Source organism: Panthera pardus, unplaced genomic scaffold (assembly GCF_024362965.1).
Source record: "Panthera pardus isolate Hobbes unplaced genomic scaffold, ASM2436296v1 HiC_scaffold_3, whole genome shotgun sequence".
Taxonomy (NCBI): Eukaryota; Metazoa; Chordata; class Mammalia; order Carnivora; family Felidae; genus Panthera; species Panthera pardus.
This window is the reverse complement of record NW_026526876.1, coordinates 2,840,562-2,861,503: the sequence shown is the minus strand read 5'-3', so window position 1 is coordinate 2,861,503 and position 20,942 is coordinate 2,840,562. Positions and strand designations below refer to the sequence as shown.

The 20,942-nt window shown below is 46.4% G+C and overlaps 1 protein-coding gene across 7 annotated transcripts in view; it reads right to left on the bottom strand.

The window, feature by feature from the left end:
* The window catches only part of SPECC1 (sperm antigen with calponin homology and coiled-coil domains 1), a 283,596-nt gene that overhangs the window by 185,117 nt on the left and 77,537 nt on the right, over window positions 1–20,942 (bottom strand). For all 7 annotated transcript variants that reach the window (XM_053893308.1, XM_053893306.1, XM_053893304.1 and 4 more), the window contains exons 2-3: window positions 15,687–15,857; window positions 4,790–4,925 (exon numbers count right to left, since the gene is read on the bottom strand). In XM_053893308.1, the coding sequence (XP_053749283.1) occupies window positions 4,790–4,925; window positions 15,687–15,833 (283 nt within the window). In that variant the 5' untranslated portion in view covers window positions 15,834–15,857. The remainder of the gene's footprint in view (window positions 1–4,789; window positions 4,926–15,686; window positions 15,858–20,942) is intronic.

The window sequence follows — 20,942 nt, the reverse complement described above, 5'->3', positions numbered from 1 at the left end:
CCATTTTCCTATTGTACTATTTTTCTTTTTCTTATTGATTTATATAAACTCTTTGGACATAAGCCCTTTGTTACATGTATTGCAAATAGCTTCCTCTTTTTACGAGGCAGTTTTTTTATATTTATGTGATTTTTCATCTTTTCTTATATGGCTTCTGTGTTTGCTCCTACTTAGAAAGGCCCTTCCAAGGTCAAGACTACAAATTGACTCTGATGTTTTTCTCTTTGTACGTTCATGGTTTCACTTTTTAATGTCTAAATCTTTAATCGGCTTGGAATTTATTTTGATGGTAGGAATGAGATAAGAATCCTATTTTATTTTTTCCCAAAGACTCAGTCGTTATTTTTTTAATACTTTTTAAGTGTTTATTTATTTATTTTGAGAGAGAGAGAGAGAGCACAAGCAGGGGAGGGGTGGAGAGAGAGGGAGAGAGAGAATCCCAAGCAGGCTTAGCACTGTCAGTGCAGAGCCCAATGTGGGGCTCAATCTCACGAACCGAGATCATGACCTGACCCACCATCAAGAGTCGGCCGCTTATCCGACTGAGCCACCCAGGCGCCCCATCAATCAGTCGTTACTTACGAATGAATTACCAGTCTTGATATAAGATGCTACTTTGTCCTATACTATCCTATATATATACTAGTCCAATGCAATCTGGACTTTCTCCATCGTCCATTGAACTGCCTATTGGTTCTCCAGTTCCAAGATGCTTAAACTTAGTCCCTTGGTTACTGTTTTTTTAGAAATTTTCTGATTATTGACAAATATTTAGTCTTCTAGATCAGGACCTATCCACAGAGGTACTATTAACGTTTTGGGCTGGATAATTCTTTATTGTGGGGGGCTGTCTTATGTGTTTAGCAGCCACTCTGACCTCCACCCACTAGGTGTCAGTAGCACACCCCTAATTATGAAAATCAAAAATGTCTGAAGACATTGCCAATTGTTCCTTGGGTTAGGGTGGTGGGCAAGAGGGCCGCCCATTGGGAACTACTGTTTTAACATTTATTTATTTTTGAGACAGAGAGAGACAGAGCATGAACGGGGGGAGGGTCAGAGAGAGAGGGAGACACAGAATCTGAAACGGGCTCCAGGCTCTGAGCAGTCAGCACAGAGCCCGATGCGGGGCTCGAACTCACGTACCGCGAGATCGTGACCTGAGCCGAAGTCTGACGCTTAACCGACTGAGCCACCCAGGCGCCCCGGGAACTACTGTTTTAGATAAACCCAGTATCATTTTCCCAGTGTTTGCACTCCCAGTCAATTTCTGCGGATACCTTCATTGGGGTGAAAAGAGATTCATAAAGTAATTTAGACAATGTTATTATATTTAAGATATTATACTTATTAAAAATTTATTATATTTAACCTTCCTATTCAGGAACCATGTATATATATCCTTCTACTTATTTATTTCTCCTTTTATGTCCTTCAAAAGAATTTTAAGATTATTTTTTTAAAAATACAGTCTCTTGGGCACCTGGGTGGCTCAGTCATTAAGCATCTGACTTTGGCTCAGGTCATGATCTCGCAGTTTGTGAGTTCGAGCCCTGCATCAGGTAAGCTCAAGCCCCACTTCGGGTAAAACATGAGCCCTGGGTGAGCCCCGCTTTCTCTCTCTCTGTCTCTCTCTCTCTCCGTACCTCTCTCTCTCTCTCTCTGTCCCTTGCTCACTTGCACCCCCCCCCAAAAAATATATATATGGTCTCTTATAATATTAAGTTTATTCCTATATATATTTTACCTTTTACATTCCTTTATAAATGGGATCATTTCTTATATTATTTATCTTTTCCAACCAGTCACTGATAGGAAAGTGACTTATATTTTGTATTCTACAACCACACACTAAACTCTTATTGTATCTAATAGATTGCGGGGCATTCTAAGTTTTTTCTAATGATAAAATGTTCAGCAAATTCTTTTTTTTTTATTTTTTTAATGTTTATTTATTTTTGACAGAGAGAGAGAGAGAGACAGAGCATGAGCGGGGGGAGTGGCAGAGAGAGAGGGAGACACAGAATCCGAAGCAGGCTCCAGGCTCTGAGCTGTCAGCACAGAGCTCGATGCAGGGCTCGAACTCATGAACCATGAGATCATGACCTGAGCCGAAGTTGGACGCTCATCCGACTGAGCCATCCAGGCGCCCCAAATGTTCAGGAAATTCTAAGCATTTTTCTAAGCGTACGATGTTATCCTCTGCATAAAATCATCATTTTGTTTCCTCATTTCTAATATTTATGTAGCTATTGTTCCTCTGTCTCACTGCCCTGGTTAATACTTGCAGAAAAACTTTGTTGACAGGGATAATGATGGGCAACCTTTTGTTGTTGCTGTTGTTTATTTTTATTTACTTTTGAGAGATAGATAGAGAGCAAGCAGGGGAGGGGCAGAGAGAGAGAGACAGACAGAATCGCTATCAGGCTCCATGCTGTCAGCCCAGAGCCCAACGCGGGGTTTAAACGCACAAACCACGAGATCATGACCTGAGCCAAAATGAAGAGTTGGACGCTTAACCAACTGAGCCACCCAGACGCCCCCAGTGATGGGCAATCTTGAATCATTCTTGATTTTAACGGGAAGACTTCCAGGATTCCACCATTGAGGACAGTTCTGGCTTTGGTTTGAGATACATATACGTCATACCACTAGACAAGTATCCATACATTTATAGCAAACCAAAAGTTTGTTTTTAAAAACAGAAAGATTGGGGCGCCTGGGTGGCTTGGTCGGTTAAGCGTCCGACTTCGGCTCAGGTCACGATCTCACGGTCCGTGAGTTCGAGCCCCGCGTCGGACTCTGTGCTGATAGCTCAGAGCCTGGAGCCTGTTTCAGATTCTGTGTCCCCCTCTCTCTCTGCCCCTCCCCTGTTCATGCTCTGTCTCTCTCTGTCTCAAAAATAAATAAATGTTTAAAAAAAAAATTAAAAAAAAATAAAATAAAAACGGAAAGATTGATAATTTTGCCAAATGTGTCTTCCACCTCTACCGAGATGACCAATGGTTCTCCTTCCTTGGCCTATCAATATTGTACAATAGATTATATTACTAAATTTCCAAACATTAAGGCTTTCTTGGCATAAATCCACTTCATTGCGATGTATACTATTATTCTCTTAATTTCTTCTTGAATTCTATTTGCTAATATTCCGATACCACATTTTTTTTAAGCTTATTTACTTTGAGTGGGGGGAGGGGCAGAGAGAGGGGGAGAGAGAGAATCCCAAGCACGCCCCACACTGTCAGCGAGGAGCCCGATGCGGGGCTCGAACTCACGAACCGTGAGGTCATGACCTGAGCCGAAATCCAGAGTCACTGACTTACTGGCTTACTACTGACTGAGCCACCCAGGTGACCCTGGATCTCACACTTTTACATCAATATTTCAGAGTGAGATCTTTTTGTCATTTTTTTTAAAATGGGGCTTTGTCAACTTTTGAAACTCGTGTTTAGGCCGGCGTGATAGAAAGAAGTTGTACTTTCATTTGTTGTATTTTTAAATCCAAATGTGTGTATTTAGTATGAAAGTAGTCTTTAAAATAGTAAAACCATTGTATAGAAACATGAGGCCCTTACATCAAAAAAAAAAAAAAAAAGCCACATATACTCTTCATAGATTCAACTTTTAGAAAACTGAGTACATTAAAATACACCTTTGGAGAGCTAATCTGGGTTGTGGTATTTTATGCAGACACAAAAAATCATAAGTATACTACCATTCAACCTCCATTATAAAGTACTAATGACATAATTCAGCTATTTTCCCATCTCATCTCAGACAATTTAGCAATACAGGGAGATCTACACTAAAACAGTTGGACCATGGAAATCTTAGCTTTCTTACCAAAATAAAATCAAATACATTCCTGGTGTTTTATGCTTTCCAAGCTCTGAACTCACATATAATGGTTAAAAAACCCTTTTCTGATTCTCAGAAAACTAGGAAACCTGAGAAAGTTCCCCGGGTCCCATGGCCACTGCCACCTAAGTGACTCAGAGCAGCCTTTATGGGAGGATTTTCCCAGACTTCCACAGGGTCCAGGAAGGATGCCGTCCACCCAGGCCCGTGAGAGGCCTACAGCGTTCATTCACTCATCGAATATGTACCTCATACCAAGAACCCAGAACCGACACTAGCTTGCCAGAAATGCCTCGGAGGAATTTCACACACACATGGTGACAGATGGACAGCGAGACGGACAGAGGGAACCACAGCACTCCTTCCTACCTTTTTGTTTCTTCTCAGTCTCCTCACTAGACGTAAACTCGCCATGGGCAGGGATGTCGTTGCCTAAACCCCTTCCTGGCCCAGAGTAAGGGCCAGCAAAACATCTCTGATGAGGGGAGGGACGCAGGAATCATTGAATGTTTTTCAAAACACCAAGATGAATGGCCTGCTTAGGTCCCTTGTACCCAGGTCCCTCCTGCCTGGGTCCTTCCCACCTGGTCCTTTTCACCTGAGGCTCTCCTGCGTGGGGCCTTCCCGCCTGGGTTCTTCCTGCCTGGGGCCTTCCTATCTGGATCCCTCTCACCTGAGTCCCTCCAGCCCGGGGCCCTCCTGCCTGAGTCCCTCCAGCCTGGGGCCCTCCTGCCTGAGTCCCTCCTGCCTGGGGCCCTCCTGCCTGAGTCCCTCCTGCCTGGGGTCCTCCTGCCTGGGGTCCTCCAGCCTGAGGTCCTCCTCTCTGAGTCCCTCCAGCCCGGGGCCCTCCTGCCTGGGGTCCTCCTCTCTGAGTCCCTCCTACCTGGGGCCCTCCTGCCCTGGGCTCTCCGACCTGGGTCCTTCCTACCTGGGTTGCTCCTCAGGCGGCTCTCAGCAAGTTCAGAGATGGCTCCAGCTGTTGAAGTCTTTTTCAGTCGAACTACCCCAGAAGCGGCCGTACTTCCTGGTTTGTTGAGCATGTCCTCACTGCTGGCCCTCTTGAGCTGACAGAGGATGAAAACATGTATCATCAGTAGGGAGTGCTATAGACCAAGAAAACAGCGCAATAGCACCTGCCCTGTGGTTAAGATGCTGTGATGACACTTTCAGGAGTATCCCACTGGGAGGTGGAAACTTGCAAAGCTAGACAAACCTGTGTCTATCGTTTACAGGACAGAGTACGACCTTCCATTACTGTTTCAAAGAATAGTATAAGATGATGGGTGAATATGACCCATCGTGTCACACTTCAAATAATGATTTTTTTAAAAACCTGCTTTCCTGGGGGCACCTGGGTGGCTCAGTCGGTTGAGCGCCTGACTTCGGCTCAGGTCATGATCTCAGTTTGTGAGTTCGAGCCCTGCATCGGGCTCTCTGCTGTAAAGCCTGCTTTGGATCCTCTGTTCTCTCTCTGTGTCCCTCCCCTGCTCACTCTCTCTAAAGAACAAAAACAAAAAACCCTGCCTTCCTGGGTTTTAAATTAAAATTAAATTTAAAAAATTAAAATTAAAAAAAATTTTTTTAATTTTTTTTAAATTTAAAAAAATTTAAAAAAATTAAAAAACAATAAAAAATTAAAAAATTAAATTTAAAAAATTAAACAATTAAAAAATTAAAATTAAAATTAAAAAAAATTAAAAAAATTAAAAAATTTTTAAAAAAGGGGGGAGAGGGAGATGATAAAAAAAAGAACTGTGAGATGCACAAAAGGCAAGATGGGGCAATGCGCAGAAAGTTCAAGGACAACAAAAAATAGCTTAAAAATACATATCTCAGTTATAGAGATGTCTGTGTGTATACGTATGTGTGTGTGTATATGTACGTGTATACATATGTATGTATATGTGCACATACACATATATGGGGGAAGTAGAAGGAGGACATAGAAACAACCTGAACATGTAACATGTGCTCCATACCGGGCACTCCATATATGATCTCACACAGACGTGTTCAAAGGGAATAAAGGAACTTTCCTGGAGGCCAGAAGAACACTGCTTATGGAGACAGAAAGAAATCAGAAACTCCTTTTTCTGCTTTCTTCCCTGTCACGAAACCAGGAAAACAAATGTGTTAAAAGGAACTGAAATCTAAGAGGGGGAGCCCCTAAATGAGCTCACAGCTCTGGCCCAAGTAAATTACAGTCAGGGTCAGTGAGAGACACTGCAAATAAATTTTCTCAACCACCATAAGTCTTCTCGAAAGAATGTTCCTGAAGAGGAACAGTGCTAGAAGACTGGAGCCAGGCAGATGCCCGGAGCCATCCCGAATATATCTGACATCTGGAGAGAGCAGTATGGGAAAGCCCTCAAATCAATGGAGGCCTGGAGCAGGCAGTCCCTGCCACCCACCCTGGCTTGAGAGCCCAAAGGGCCAGCTCCATCCCACTCTACTGGCTTTGGGGTCATTTACTGAAGGGTAGGTGTTTAAATATTTGCACAATTAAAAAAAAAATTTCCATTTTTGCATTGTTTAGATTTCAGGGTATTAACAATACTGGCTGAAGGGTAGGTGTTTAAATATTTGCACAATTAAAAAAAAAATTTCCATTTTTGCATTGTTTAGATTTCAGGGTATTAACAATACACACCCCAGAATGGTTTGAAAGAAAACAAAACAAAACAAAACAAAACAAAACAAAACAAAACCAAGTGTTGGTGAGGTTGTGAAGCAACGGGAACTCTCATGCTCTGCTTGTGGGAGTGTGTACCGATAAGCCGCTCTGTAAAGCTGGCAGTATCTGTTAGAGGTGAGTATCTGCACGCTATGATTCAGCCATCCCACTCCTAAATCTATATCCAAGAGAGAAATGAGGACATGGGCTCATCAAAAGAATGTTCACAGCAGCTTTATTTATGAGAGCCCCCAAAAATACAATCCACGTGTTCACCAGCAAGAGGAGAGAGTTAAAGAATGACTTAGTAGACAACAGAAAGTACACAGTAAAAAAAGAAAAAAAAAGGAATTACTGATACACCAATAGATGAATGGATCCCACAGAGACGCCAAGTGAAAGAAATTAGACATACAAGAGTATACCCTTCCTGATTTCACTTTTTACAGAGCTAAGAATTGGTAAAAACCAAATGATGGTGATAGAAGTCAAAATAGTGGTTCCCCCTCTTGCACTGTTGGTGGGAATGCAAATTGGTGCAGCCGCTCTGGAAAGCAGTGTGGAGGTTCCTCAGAAAATTAAAAATAGACCTACCCTATGACCCAGCAATAGCACTGCTAGGAATTTATCCAAGGGATACAGGAGTACTGATGCATAGGGGCACCTGTACCCCAATGTTTATAGCGGCACTCTCAACAATAGCCAAATTATGGAAAGAGCCTAAATGTCCATCAACTGATGAATGGATAAAGAAATTGTGGTTTATATACACAATGGAATACTACGTGGCAATGAGAAAAAATGAAATATGGCCTTTTGTAGCAACATGGATGGAACTGGAGAGTGTGATGCTAAGTGAAATAAGCCATACAGAGAAAGACAGATACCATATGGTTTCACTCTTATGTGGATCCTGAGAAACATAACAGAAACCCATGGGGGAGGGGAAGGAAAAAAAAAAAAAAAAAAAAGAGGTTAGAGTGGGAGAGAGCCAAAGCATTAGAGACTGTTAAAAACTGAGAACAAACTGAGGGTTGATGGGGGGGGGGAGGGAGGGCAGGGTGGGTGATGGGTATTGAGGAGGGCACCTTTTGGGATGAGCACTGGGTGTTGTATGGAAACCAATTTGACAGTAAATTTCATATATTAAAAAAAAAAAAAAACAAAAAAACAAAAAAACAAAAAAACAAAATAGTGGTTCCCTCCGGGGGTGTTACTGACTGGGAAGGAACCTTCTGGGGTTGGGGCGGGGGGGCGGAATGTTCTATATCTTGACTTGGTGGTGGTTTATATAGATATGGCCACATGTAAAAACTCAATGAGTTGTATGGCTAAGACTAAGATTAATGCGCTCCACATACTTTATTTTATTTATTTATTTGTTTGTTTATTTATTTATTTATTTTTGTGTGTGGTTCTCACACTTTTTAAAAAAATTTTTTTTAATGTTTATTTTTATTTTTGACAGAGAGAGAGAGAGAGAGAGAGAGAGAGCAGAGCATGAGCGGGGGAGGGGCAGAGAGAGAGGGGGAAACAGAATCCGAAGCAGTTTCCAGGCTCCGAGCCGTCCGCACAGAGCCCGACGCGGGCCTTGAACTCACACTGTGAGATCATGACCTGAGCCGAGGTCGGACGCTCAACCGACTGAGCCACCCAGGCGCCCCCACATACTTTATTCTAAGTGTGTTTGGCTTCAACAAAAAACAAAAGGAAAATGAGGGGACGGGTTATAACTGGGGTGAAGTCTTGCTTCCACCCTTACAAATCCTAGTCCACTTTTTTCCTTTTCTCCCCATTGTTAGTTTAGAGATTTTTTTTTTTTTATTGTGGTAAAATATACACGACACAAAATGTGCCATTTAAAGTGTACACGTCAGTGGCATTATGTACATTCTCCCTGTTCAGCAACCATCACCACCCACCATCCACCTCCGGACCTTTTCCACCATCGCAAAGTGAGACTCTACTCATGAAATAATAATTCCCCGTAGCCTTTCTACAAGAGGGAAGATGCTGGGCACCTGGGTAGTTCAGTCGGTTAAGCGTCTGACTTCGACTCAGGTCGTGATCTCATGGTTCGTGAGTTCAAGCCCCGCGTCGGGCTCTGTGCTGACAGCTCAGAGCCTGGAGCCTGCTTCGGATTCTGTGTCTCCCTCTCTCTCTGCCCCTCCCCTGCTCGCACTCTGTCTCTCTGTCTGTCTCTCTCTCAAAAATAAACATTAAAAAAAATTTTTTTTAAAAAGAGGGAAGATGGTAAAAGTCTTAAGATTAGCCCAAAAGTTCTAGTCAATGTCTTTAAACAAATTATTTATTTTAAAAACAAATAGCTAACATGGAAAGGATGATTGACATGTACTTCCAGTCACTGGAAGTGAGCAGAACCATACTTTCTGGCCAATTGCACAGACCCCTAGTTTAACAAAAGGACTAAATATGGCATCTGGGTTGTTGCCTTTTTTTTTTTTTTTAATATTTATTTATTTTTGAGAGAGAGACAGAGATAAAGCATTAGTGGGGGGAGGCAGAGAGAGAGGGAGACACAGAATCCGAAGCAGGCTCTAGACTCTGAGCTGTCAGCACAGAGCCCAACGCAGGGCTCGAACTCACAGCCTGCAAGATCATGACCTGAGCTAAAGTCGGACGCTTAACCGACGGAGCCACCCAGGCGCCCCACTCCATTGCCCTTCTTCCGGGGACTCCATCATTGTTTTTCTACCTCCTGTCTCAGAGTAACAAGGGTTCCTGCACCCCATTTCTCCAGCCTGTCAAATTATCTGTGAAGTCACCAGTGAAATGCGTGTTTAGCACTAAATGACAATAGTTCATGATGTCAGCAACTTTTTCTCAATAGAAAAAAACCTATTATTCGCTCTGCCTAGAAGCATGCCCGGATGCCTCCCTGGGTCCCCAAAGAAAATCAATTCTGATTTGAGATGTTGAAAATTCCCTAGACAAACACCTCAAATGAAAAAGGGAAATCGTTACTGTTAAGGGGGTTTCTAACGCAATAATGCAAATGATGTGCACTTGGTTCTGTTTTCCTCCATCTGATTCCCCCAACGGTACTAGGATCAGTAAATTGGATGCAAAGTGTTGAATAATCTAAATCCACAGCAAAAGGCCAGGAGAGCAAAGGCTCGGTCTGCCAACCAGAACAGGGAATCCAAAATGGGAGGCTCTTCCCCCCCACCCCGATCCCCCCGCCCACCCACTGGGGCCAGAAGTGAAACTGTCTCCTGCAAGCCCCCCAAGGCCTCCACCCACCTCCGCGCCCTGGGTGTGGCGCCCAGGGGGTAGAGCTTGCTCCCCACTCTCCTCGTCCACCTTTTTGCAAGAGCTTCGTCCTTAACGAGATGACAGGTGGAGGCCACAGAGGACAGGACTCAGCAAGCAGTGGGAGACTTCCCCCTTCGTGGTCCCACTGTGTGTTATAAATAGATCTGATCCTGTCCTTTCCAGGCAAAAGGACACAGCTGATGTGCTACAGGCCAGCAGCGTGCTATGGCCTTACCAGGCAGCATGCGGACTTCGGATGGCAGCAAGGCTGTTCTACAGGGAGCACCTCATTTCCCCTGGGCCCTCCACAGAATCCCATTTGAGAAAGATCGATTGCGCAGAAGCTCTCCCTGGAGGCGGGCCGTACAGACTGAAAACTGGTCCTTCTTGTCCTCTGAAGCAAACCTCTTCCTCTGTCACTATTTTTTGGCTGCTGCTACATCAGACACGGAAAGCTACTTGTCTTAGTAATTTTTGTTCCTTCTCTATTCATGGCTGCATCTGGGCCTTTGTTTCCTGGTCACCGAATGCGGCTTCGCCGCTGCTTGACATTTCTGGGTTTGTTACAGAAGATCACTAGGGCAGGTATGCGCTTCTTTGATATGTTTAGTAAGTATTTTCAATAATGCTTCCACTGATATTTGAGCTGCTGAGCACCTGTGCGTGAAAGCTTATAAAGGGAAAAAGTTTAAATAGCTCACAGATTAATGTAACTAAGAAATTCCTCTCAATTCCACAAAGGCGGGGACTGGTAGAATCCAAAGTTCTAAAATCACACATCACCTGATCCCCTCTTCAAAGGAAGAAAACATGTTAGGGTTGGAGCAGGGGCTCTCAAACTCGGGCGTGCGTCAGAATCCTTGGGGGTCTTGTGAAAACGCAGTCTGCCGCCTCCACCCCAGCCTCCAATCTGCCCACCACCACCACCAAGTGTGGTTCCCAAGTCTGAAGTGAGGCCTGAGAATCTGCATTTCTAGCAAGTTCCCTCCCAGTGGATGCTGATGATGCTGATCCGGGGACCACACTTGAGAACCAAACGTTTAGTGCAGCACTGTTGATGGAAATATAACACCAGCCACATTAAAAGAGTAAAATGAGGGGCGCCTGGGTGGCTTGGGCGGTTGAGAGTCCGGCTCTTGATTTTGGCTCAGGTCACGATCTCATGGTTCTTGGGATCAAGCCCAGCGTTGGGCTCCACGCTGACAGCACGGAACCTGCTCGGGATTCTCGCTCCCTCTCTCTGCCCCTCCCCTACTTGTGCTTGCTCTCTCTCAACATAAATAAACTGAAAAAAAAAATTGTTCATGAGTAAAACAAAAGGTAAAATTAATGTTAAAAATATACTTTCTTAACCCAACACACCCAAAATATTATCAAGCAACGTGAAATATATTAATGAAGCATTTTAGCGGAACCTGGGTGGCTCAGTCGGTTAAGCGTCCAACTCTTGGTTTTGGCCCACGTCCTGATCTCAAGGTTTGTGGGTGGACATTTCAAGGGCTCAGCTGCCACACGTGGCTAGTGGCTATTTCATTGGGCAGCACAGGTGCAGAGCAGTCCCTGAGAATGATTACGGAAGAATGACTGGGTCCCCAAGCCTCACGCAGAACATGCCTAAACTACCAAAGACCCTGCTTCCCTCTTGGCCACGGGAGATTGGGCAGGGTCAGTATACGACTCAGGCCTAGCTAAGCAGAGACCTTTCCCAATTTTTTGCTGCTTGTTTGATTTTGTTCTTTGCCGAATCAATCAGAAGTAAGCAAAGCAAGTAACTGGAAGTAAGCGGCCAGGTCTTTCAAGAAGATGCGGGAGGCTTGGCCACGCTGGCAGCCAGGCTTCGTAATACAAGCTGAAGGAGAACAGACGTCAGCAGGAGACGGAGCAGACGGACAGAGGCACGCGGACATGAGCGACAGACAGAGAGTCCTGGGGTGTTCCAGTCCCCGTCCCGGCCTCCCTGAGCTCCAGTCTTGCACCTCTGTTCCCCTGGTGACATGCGAACCTCAGATGCGTCCAATCCGTTTCTTTTCTGCCGAAGCTCGCTCAAGCCAATGCTCTGTCATCTGCAATAAAGGGAGTCCTGACTGATAGACTCCAGCCTTAGAGACGGCCAGAGTGGGGCGGCCTGTCCGTGTCAGGGCACCCCAGGTGCTTTCCTTTCCTGCGCTGGGCTCCAGCGGCACAAGGAGGACTTGTGGTAACAGCCCCCGGGGCCATCCAGGCTCCCAGGCCCTCATCCCGTTCCCATGCTGCTCCTGTAACTGGGGCCAGTATTTCAATAGGGCATTTCATTCCACTTTGGTGGATTTGGTTCAGTTTTCCTATTTGTGTGCCGGTTCGAATATATCTGTCCATTCTGTATGTATCCATTGACTATAAAGCAAATATAGTTAAGACGTCAACTGTGCATCCAGGTGGTGGTATATGGGGCGGGGGGGGGGGGGCCACTGTCATTCACCTTCTCTGTGTGGTTGCCATTTTCAAAGTAAACTATTGAGGGACACAAATCTTTTACCTGCGACTAGAGGGGGAAAGGAGAGAATGGCCAAGGCAGAGAAACGTGACAAGGGCTAGAAAAGGCACAGGCTTGGTGTAGCCCCTTCTGCTACCCCTTCCCTCAAACGCTGCCATTCTCTTTACAGAGTAAGACCTGGAGACCCCAAGAATCAGAAGTGACAACAGAGATATTTGCTTTTGTCCTGACATTTTTTCCTGTGGGACAAATTTCCAAAAACACTTAGGGGCGCCTGGGTGGGTCAGTCAGTTAAGCAGCCGACTCCTGATCTGGGCTCAGGTCATGATCTCATGGTTCATGAGTTCAAGCCCTGAGTCGAGAGGATTCTCTCTCTCCCTCTCTCTCTCCGCCCCTCCCCAGCTCTCCCTCTCTCTCTCTCTCTCTCTAAGATAAATACATAAACTTTAAAAAATAAACAAAAAAGCATACCTATCAGTGGCAGAAGCAACCAACATTTCATTGTTCTTAGAAAACCCTCCTGAGCTTTAGACCTTGTTATTAAACACCGTTTTTTGTTTTTTTTTTTAAGTTTATTTTGAGAGAGGGCACACACACACACACACATGCACGAGCAGGGGAGGGCAGAGAGATAGAGGGAGACAGAGGATCCCAAGCAGGCTCCGCACTGTCAGCATGTCGTCCGACTCGGGGTTTGATCCCAACAGCCGTGAGATCGTGACCTGAGCCAAAATCACGAGCTGGACGCTTAACCGACTGAGCCACCCAGGTGCCCCTAAACACTGCTTTTAAAAACATCTCGATATATTCCAGGAGCTCTAATGGTCTTAAGTATATGCATTAATGTAAAATCTGCATTAAAAATGTGTCCCAAATGTGCTGTAGGTCAAGAATAATAAAAATTAAAGCCACGGAAATAATGAGCAAGTCCAGGGCAACAGAATGATAAACAAAACTGTGTGTAGATCACTCTCTCCACGTGTTACTCCTCAGGACAGCTACCTAGCTTGCCTGAGCCCTCACAGCTAGAAAGGGCTCGAGGCAGGATCCCGACTCAGCCTGGTCTGCCCCGCTCCCAGCCCGTGCTACCCTCACTCCAGGCCGCCATCACACTGCCGCTCCCAGCAGACCCAGTGGACTTAGGCATTTGACGAGTACTGAGTGTCCAACCAGGGGACAGGTGCTTTTCTAAGCGTGAGGGACAGAGCTGTGCAAGAAACCAAAGAGCACACGGTCCCTGCCCTCATGGGGCTTACATTCTAGCCGCTGCGAGACAGATACTCGCCAGGCAGGTAGTAAGAGCGGAAAAGGAAAATGAGGCAGGGTGAGGAGGGTGTATGGGGGGCCACTTTACAGTGAGTGGTCAGGGGTGACATCTGATAAGGTGACATTTGAGCAGAGACTGAAGGGAGATGTGGCAGAGGAACAGGGGTGGGGAGGAGGAATATTCCGGGCAGAAGGAGTGCGCCCGGCTCGTGGAGGGACGGTGTCGCCGGGCACCGGGAGGCTCTGTGGCCGGAGCTCGGGGGGCAGGGCAGAGGGGACAGCAATGACGTCTGAGAGGGAATGGGATCTCCAGGCCGTCACCGGCTACATCAAGGACTTTGCTTTTCATTCTGAGTGACACAGGGAGCCCCGAGGGACTTTCCAGCAGAGAGGTGACACGACAAATGCGTTAGAAGGACCACTCTGGCGTTTGCTGAGAACGGAATGTAGGGTGCAAAGACAAAGCACGGAGACCGCTGAGGAAGGCTGTGCAAGGAAGGCGGTGGCATGAGCCGGGTGGTCCCAAGGGCGGCGGTGGGAGTGGGCTGAAGGTGACATCGAGTCTGATGGCGGAAGTGATGGCGTTTTGCTGACGGCCTGTGGCACGTGAGAGAAGCAGGGCCCAAGATGGGGCCACGGGCTCTGGCCTGAGCCACTGAGGGGATGAAGCTGTTCAAGGGGAAGATTCGTGAGGAGCAGGTTTGGGGGCAGGAGAGGGGGAGGGGGAGGGGGAGGAACCCGTCTGGGACATGTTATATTCTAGGTGCCTTTCAGACATCCAAGAGGCGAGGTCACAAAAGCCGCTGGAGGGCACCTGGATGGAGACGCAAACTTGGATGTCATCTACTCATACAGCTGATCCCTGAACAGCGCAGGGGTTAAGGGTCCCAATGCCCATGCAGTCAAAAATCCACATACAACTTTTGACTCCCCCCAAACTTACTAATACCCTACTATGGACCAGAAGCCTTACCGATAACATAAACAGTCAATTAACATGCGTTTTGTATGTGATACGTATTACATACTGTATTCGCATAGTAAGGTAAGCTAGAGAGGAGAAAATGTTAAGGAAATCACAAGAGAATAGACATTTACGGTACCGTACTGTAAAAAATCGGCATATGAGTGGACTCGTGCAGTTCAAACCCGCATTCAAGCGTCAACTGTGGTATTAAAATTCACGAGAACAGGCACTAACACCTAGAAAAACTGTTCTCAATAGGGACAGCGCTGACCCTCAGGGAGCATGCTGGAAATGTGTTGGGGGCATTTTTAGTCATCACCCCAATTGGTGGCGCTACTTATAATCTTGCATGTGACAATCTTGCAAAGACATTCCCAAAGGTGGCACGCCTTTTTATTATTATCTGAGCCTCAAGCATCCTCTTGCTTTACATGTAAAAACAATGTACTTCTGGGGCGCCTGGGTGGCTCAATCAGTTGAGCATCAGACTCTTGATTTCGGCTCAGGTCGTGATCTCACAGTTCGCGGGTTCGAGCCCCACACGGGGCTCTGTGCTGACGGTGCGGAGCCTGCTTGGGATTCTCTGTCTCTGTCTCTCTCTCTCTCTCTCTCAGAAATAAATAAACATTTTTAAAAAATGTACTTCTGGCACAGCTTTAAGATGGACACATGAAAGGTTCTGAGAATAACTAGGGAAGACTGCATTTTGGTTCAGAACTTTACCAAGAGTGTTCACCATTTGAAAACCATCACGTCACTCCCTCAACATCCTTCGTGGTATGTGAGTCATCAACACGACGGGCCTGGGTCAGTCTGTGTCACAGCTACCACATCTGCGGTGCTCTGAGGGGCACCTCAGGCCCCTCGGCAATCGTACGCAGGCATACGCAGATGGGAATACGGATTATTTAATTATAAACTAACTACCTGTCAGTTTTCTTTTCTCATTAGGATGTTATATTGATTTTCCAAGAGTATGTGTGCAGGTAGGTTATAGTATCTCTGACTCTCATCTCCAGATGGTAAGGGAAGCTAGAAGAGAGACGAGGCCCCAGAACTGCACCCTGGGCCCTGGGTCTCGCTTACTGCCCTCTTCAATCCTCCCGCCCAGGCCCCCCCGCCTGGGGGCGCCAAGCAGCCCTACGCCAGGCGGGCGCTTCGGTCTGTACCTTGCTGAGCCGGGACTCAAACGCCAGCGAGGTGGAAGACTTAGAACTCTTCATGCCGGAAGAGGCTGCAGGGAGGGGCCGCGCACGGTCTGCCCCATGGCTGCCCGCTTTGATGACTGGACTCCAGGCCTTGGCCGCGCTCCTCATGTTTGTCCTAGAGAGGCCGTCCTTCTGCACAAGACCGAAAAGAAAAACACGTACGTCCACAACTCGAACACGCTGAGTGGCGTCGCAGAGTTTCCCCCCACACACCCCCATCTCCACGTTCCCTCTGTTATCACAAAGAACGGGGGCTTCTGAGTGGACTTCAAGATGAGGATTCTGCGTTGAAGACGACACCTTTGCATGAGGCTACTTTTTACAACCTCGCAGTGGCTTTTACCAAACTATTGAAAACGTACGTGCAATATTATTGATGCTCTGACGTTACAGCAAAATGACGGCTCCTGGTTGGTCAGGGTATTACTATATTAGCATATGCTATAATACATACTATTATCACAGTACAGGATTAGACTGTATACCCACACACTATATATATACCTATCCCCTTAAAACAGGTCAGCTTGGGTCAAGACCTACTATGTCCATAGGGCTTGCAGCTTCAGGGTTGATAATGACACAACCTACCTAATTTTCAAATAGATATAAATGATTTACTTCAAAATTGGAGTTCATAGAAGCATAGCCGATTTCTTCTTTTTGGACAAAAATGGGTATCATTTAAAAACTAATGGGAGTGCCTGGGTGACTCGGTCAGTTAAGCGTCCAACTTCGACTCAGGTCGCAATCCCACGGTTCATGGGTTCGAGCCCCCCACTGCTATCAGCACAGAGTTCATTTTGCATCCCCTGTCCCCCTCTCTCTCTGCCCCTCCCCTGCTCTCTCTCTCTTTCTCTCTCTCTCTCTCAAATAAATAAACATGAAAACAAATCTTTAGAAAAATAAAATAAAAATTAATGGAGCATATTTTAATTGGTCGCATCTGACATTGTAGCGCAGTTACCCGCCCCTAACAAAAACATTTTATGGAAGAAAAATTGTGCAAAGTGGCAGGATGTAGTTAAAGGCCTAAGGGGAAAGCCCACATACAAAGTTGTGGAAAGCAGCCTGAGTCTCGTGATCAGCACCCAGGGCTCTCATTCCTGCATGAGGTGTGGCCCGCCATGTCCTGACCTCCCTGAGCCTGTTTCTTCCATCAGTAGCACGATGGGACAGGAGTAAGTGCTCTCTAGGGGCTTATTCAGCTCTAACTCTGCCTCTGCGGATTCTCATGACCAAGGGTGTGACACAGAATACCAAAACCACAGGTGATGCCGCATCCTTTCAAAGAAACAAACCAGGAGCGCCTGGATGGCTCAGTCTGTTAAGTGTTAGGATCTCACAGTCAGTGAGTTCGAGCCCTGCATCGGGCCCCGTGCTGACAGTTCAGGGCCTGGAGCCTGCTTCAGATTCTGTGTCTCCCTCTCTCTCTGCCCCTCCCCTGCTCGAGCTCTGTCTCTCTCAAAAATAAACATTAAAAAAAATTTTTTTTAAATAAAATAAACAAACCAGAAAAATGCACTTTAAAAAACACCAGCAGGGGCGCCTAGGTGGCTCAGTCGGTCAAGCGTCCGACTTCGGCTCAGGTCATGATCTCACGGTCCGTGAGTTCGAGCCCCGCGTCGGGCTCTGTGCTGACAGCTCAGAGCCTGGAGCCTGTTTCAGATTCTGTGTCTCCCTCTCTCTCTGCCCCTCCCCCGTTCATGCTCTGTCTCTCTCTGTCTCAAAAATAAATAAACGTTAAAAAAAAATTAAAAAACAAACAAACAAACAAACACTAGCAGGTGACAGCGAACTCCAGCAGCCACACTCATAGAACCTGGAGGTCTAATTAACGGTCCCTGACAGAGGGGTCATAGTTGGTGCCAAGTAGCCCCGGGAGCCTCACCACATCCCACGAGACCCCATTAGCCACCTAAAACAAAAACAATAGGCCCCCTCCCCAGCCTAGCTCGGGCTGTGCCCTCTTCCTGTTCTTGTCTCCTTTTCCTGGCTGGAGGACGCCATTTCAACCGACAGCACCCCTCAGCCAGGGCCAGCCAGCTTCTCTTCCTACTTAAAGTGATTAGCTCAAGGTGGCATGTGTCCAAGATTCTACCTGGACTCATTCCACCGCCCTGCCGTATACCGGCCACGCGAACATGGCTACAGGTGAAAAAATGTATTTAAAGACTTTGCCATTGTTTTCTACAAGAGTTTCTGAGAAAACTCATCCATGATTTCAGTTGTATGATTAGTTCCGAACCTTAGTAGTCTCAGCTTGGTTTCAGGTATTATGATTACTTTTTTTATTCTGTGTTACTTCTTGTGTACTTTATTGACGTTAGCATCAGTTATTTTTCTTTCTTGGCCCACAGTTGTTTTTTTTTTTTAAGTTCATTGATTTATTTAAGTGATCTCCACACCCAGTGTGGGGCTCGAACCCATGACCTCAAGATGAAGAGTCACATGCTCTTCTGAGCGCGCCAGCCAGGCGCTCCTTGACCCACAATTTTTCATGCTGGTTTCCATGGCAACAATGAGCGCGTTCTTGGGTTGACAGCTACACAGTAACTAATTTCATTAGGACTCCCCTCGTTAATGAGCTGACATAGCCTGAGTGGTTCTTGAAGAGAATTACTGAGTACTTTTACCAGTTAGTACAGAACCAACCTGTAACATGTCCGTGTGACTTAGGAAGACGCCTTAAGTAAGATACCTGTTTGATCAAGGCATCCTTTTACGTTATGACTACAACGACCTTGTAATGACTAACCCAGGGCTTACTTTGTGAAAACATAAGGTGATTCTGCTGTCTTAGTCAAAACTCAAGATCTAAACTCCTCTCTTAGGAGTTGCCCTCTGGCAACAAATATGGCCACCTTCTGGGCAGAGCACCTGGAAAATGTTCAACTCTTTTTCAAAGACTGAGAAGTCACTTGCTCGGAGGCAAAATTCTCAGGGTTATTCCACTTGTATCATTACTCCCTTCTTTATTCTCCTGGAACTCTCTGAACCCAATCAAATTATTTCCAAACGGATGTACCCAGACGGCTTGTCTCATCTGGACCGCTCCTGTCTGCCATGATCTTTTCTTGGCTCCCTTCTCTCGTTTTCCCTGTTATTTCCCCCAGACTAAGCCTTCTGTTTCGACCCATTCACCAGCCAGATTCTTCCCTTCAAATTCCACCTTCTTTCCAAATGCAAAATATAGGGGAATGAAATAATTAATGTCCCACTCACACGAACCAGGAAGAGAACCCCATAGGTAGGGAACGTGCCCGGGATGGGACTCCCAGAGTAGTATCAGGCTCTGTAGGATCAATGCAGCTTTCCAGGGATGGGTGAGAGGGTGAGAGCTGGTGAGAGCTGGCCCAGCCAGACCCAGTGCTGGCTTTGCGCCCTGCTCCCCTTTCTCATGGTTTAGGACATTATTAAACTTCTCCCCGCCCGACATCCTCAGCCTGAACCAGTGTCTTCCTAGCGTTCTCCGAGTCTTCTGGAGACTGCCTATCTTCCCTTGCTCTGCCCACCCCCAGCTCTGGGCTCTTCTGGAACAGACCGGGAAGGTGTATGCTCAGAGCTATCCACTGGCAGTGCTCGGCCAGCTTTGGCCCTGCTCTCTGTTCACTTCCAGGAAGACTTCCTGCCGGAAGGGGAGCAGGTGCCCATACGCCCCACTCCGAGACTGTTGCAGACTTTCACACGCTCCCCTTCTGACACAGTTAGTTACGGAAACACTGCAGTGACGGGAGAGCAGCTACTCTGTGCCACTCCGAGCCTGGCAAGGCACGGCTAAGTGTTTTTTGTGGGTGTCTCTGTAAATCTTCACCGTAACCCTATGACGTAGGTAGGTATCGCCCCCACTTTACAGATGGAGACACTTTCTTTGGATCAAGGAGGCTAAGCGACTTGCCCCAATCACAGAGTTTATGATGGGGCCAGGATTCAAACCCAGCTGTCATTGGCCCTTAAACGTCAGGGATGGTATGGCCTCTGTGAATAATCTTTGCTCACAAGGAGGACTTTTGGATCCAGTGCTCCTGGTCCAAACCCAGTATCGCTGCTTGCTGTGTGAACTCAGGTGTGCCTTTCCAACACCGATTCTCAACATGTTCACCTAATAAAATGGAGTCGTTACGTGCAGATGGAAAGAAAACATGGACGCCGAGGGCCAGGCACACAGAAGGCGCTCAACGACCATAAGCTGCCTTCCCCACAAACACTGTGACTGAGTTCAGTGGAGGGTGGCTCTGCTTTATTCCCTCAACATTACACAGCAGTGGATCGATTAAATCCATGTCAGTGGCAGGAACCAGACACACTAGACTCAAGGAAAGTGCTCCTCCTGTACACAGAACAGCCACTTTTCATGTGGAAACATGAAAGAGGGAAAGCAAAGAGGAAAATAAACACTGAGGGCAGACACCCTCCCATCATGAGAACTGGCCCCAACCTTAATGCAGCCTAGCTTCTGAGAACACAGGTACGAATACCGGGTGATTCAGACTTTCCTTCTGGAGGCGAGTGAGTGGCAGAAAATAAATAGATGAACTCTCGCCAAATACAAGAATTAAAAAAAAAAAAAAGGTTTCCATTGTTAATTCCCTGATTTCTGCAAATCCTCCTGAACCATCTCAAAGGATCAAGCTGATGAAGGAATTACAATTAAATCTAGGAACCCACTCCTGCAGGGGTGGGAAGAGCGTCTTCCTGGGGCTGTTTTCTTTAAATTTTCCAACAGTTTTATTTTCTTACCGAGCTTCTTTCCTTTCCAGAACGGAGTTAAGACTTCTATTTAAACCGTAACTCATAAATTGTGTGGCATAAAGTAGAAAAGAAAAGAGAGGGGGAGTGGGGCGAGAGGGAGGAGGTAGCAGCTATTTTAGGAATATGATTAGGTGTCTGGGTCCCAGGGAAAGTCAGAGCCCAAGCACAGGTCTCCCACTCCCTCAAAACACATTACTCTGCTGCTTAATCGCTGCCCGCAGAACTTGTGTTGGAAGGGCTGTTTCGGGGCCTCAGATTTATGACCTTTTTAAGGCAAGAGAACAGAAGGGCGACGGGGAAACCATTCTGGACGATCACAAAATAATGAGTGGCTGTGAGTGGGAGAGGCACTGAGGTCTTGACTACAAGTACAATAAGCAGCAGGAAGCGGGAAGCCGAAGCATTCAAGTCTGAGAACTAACAAAATAAGAATGTTCACATAGCTCAATCACCAGGGGACTCGGC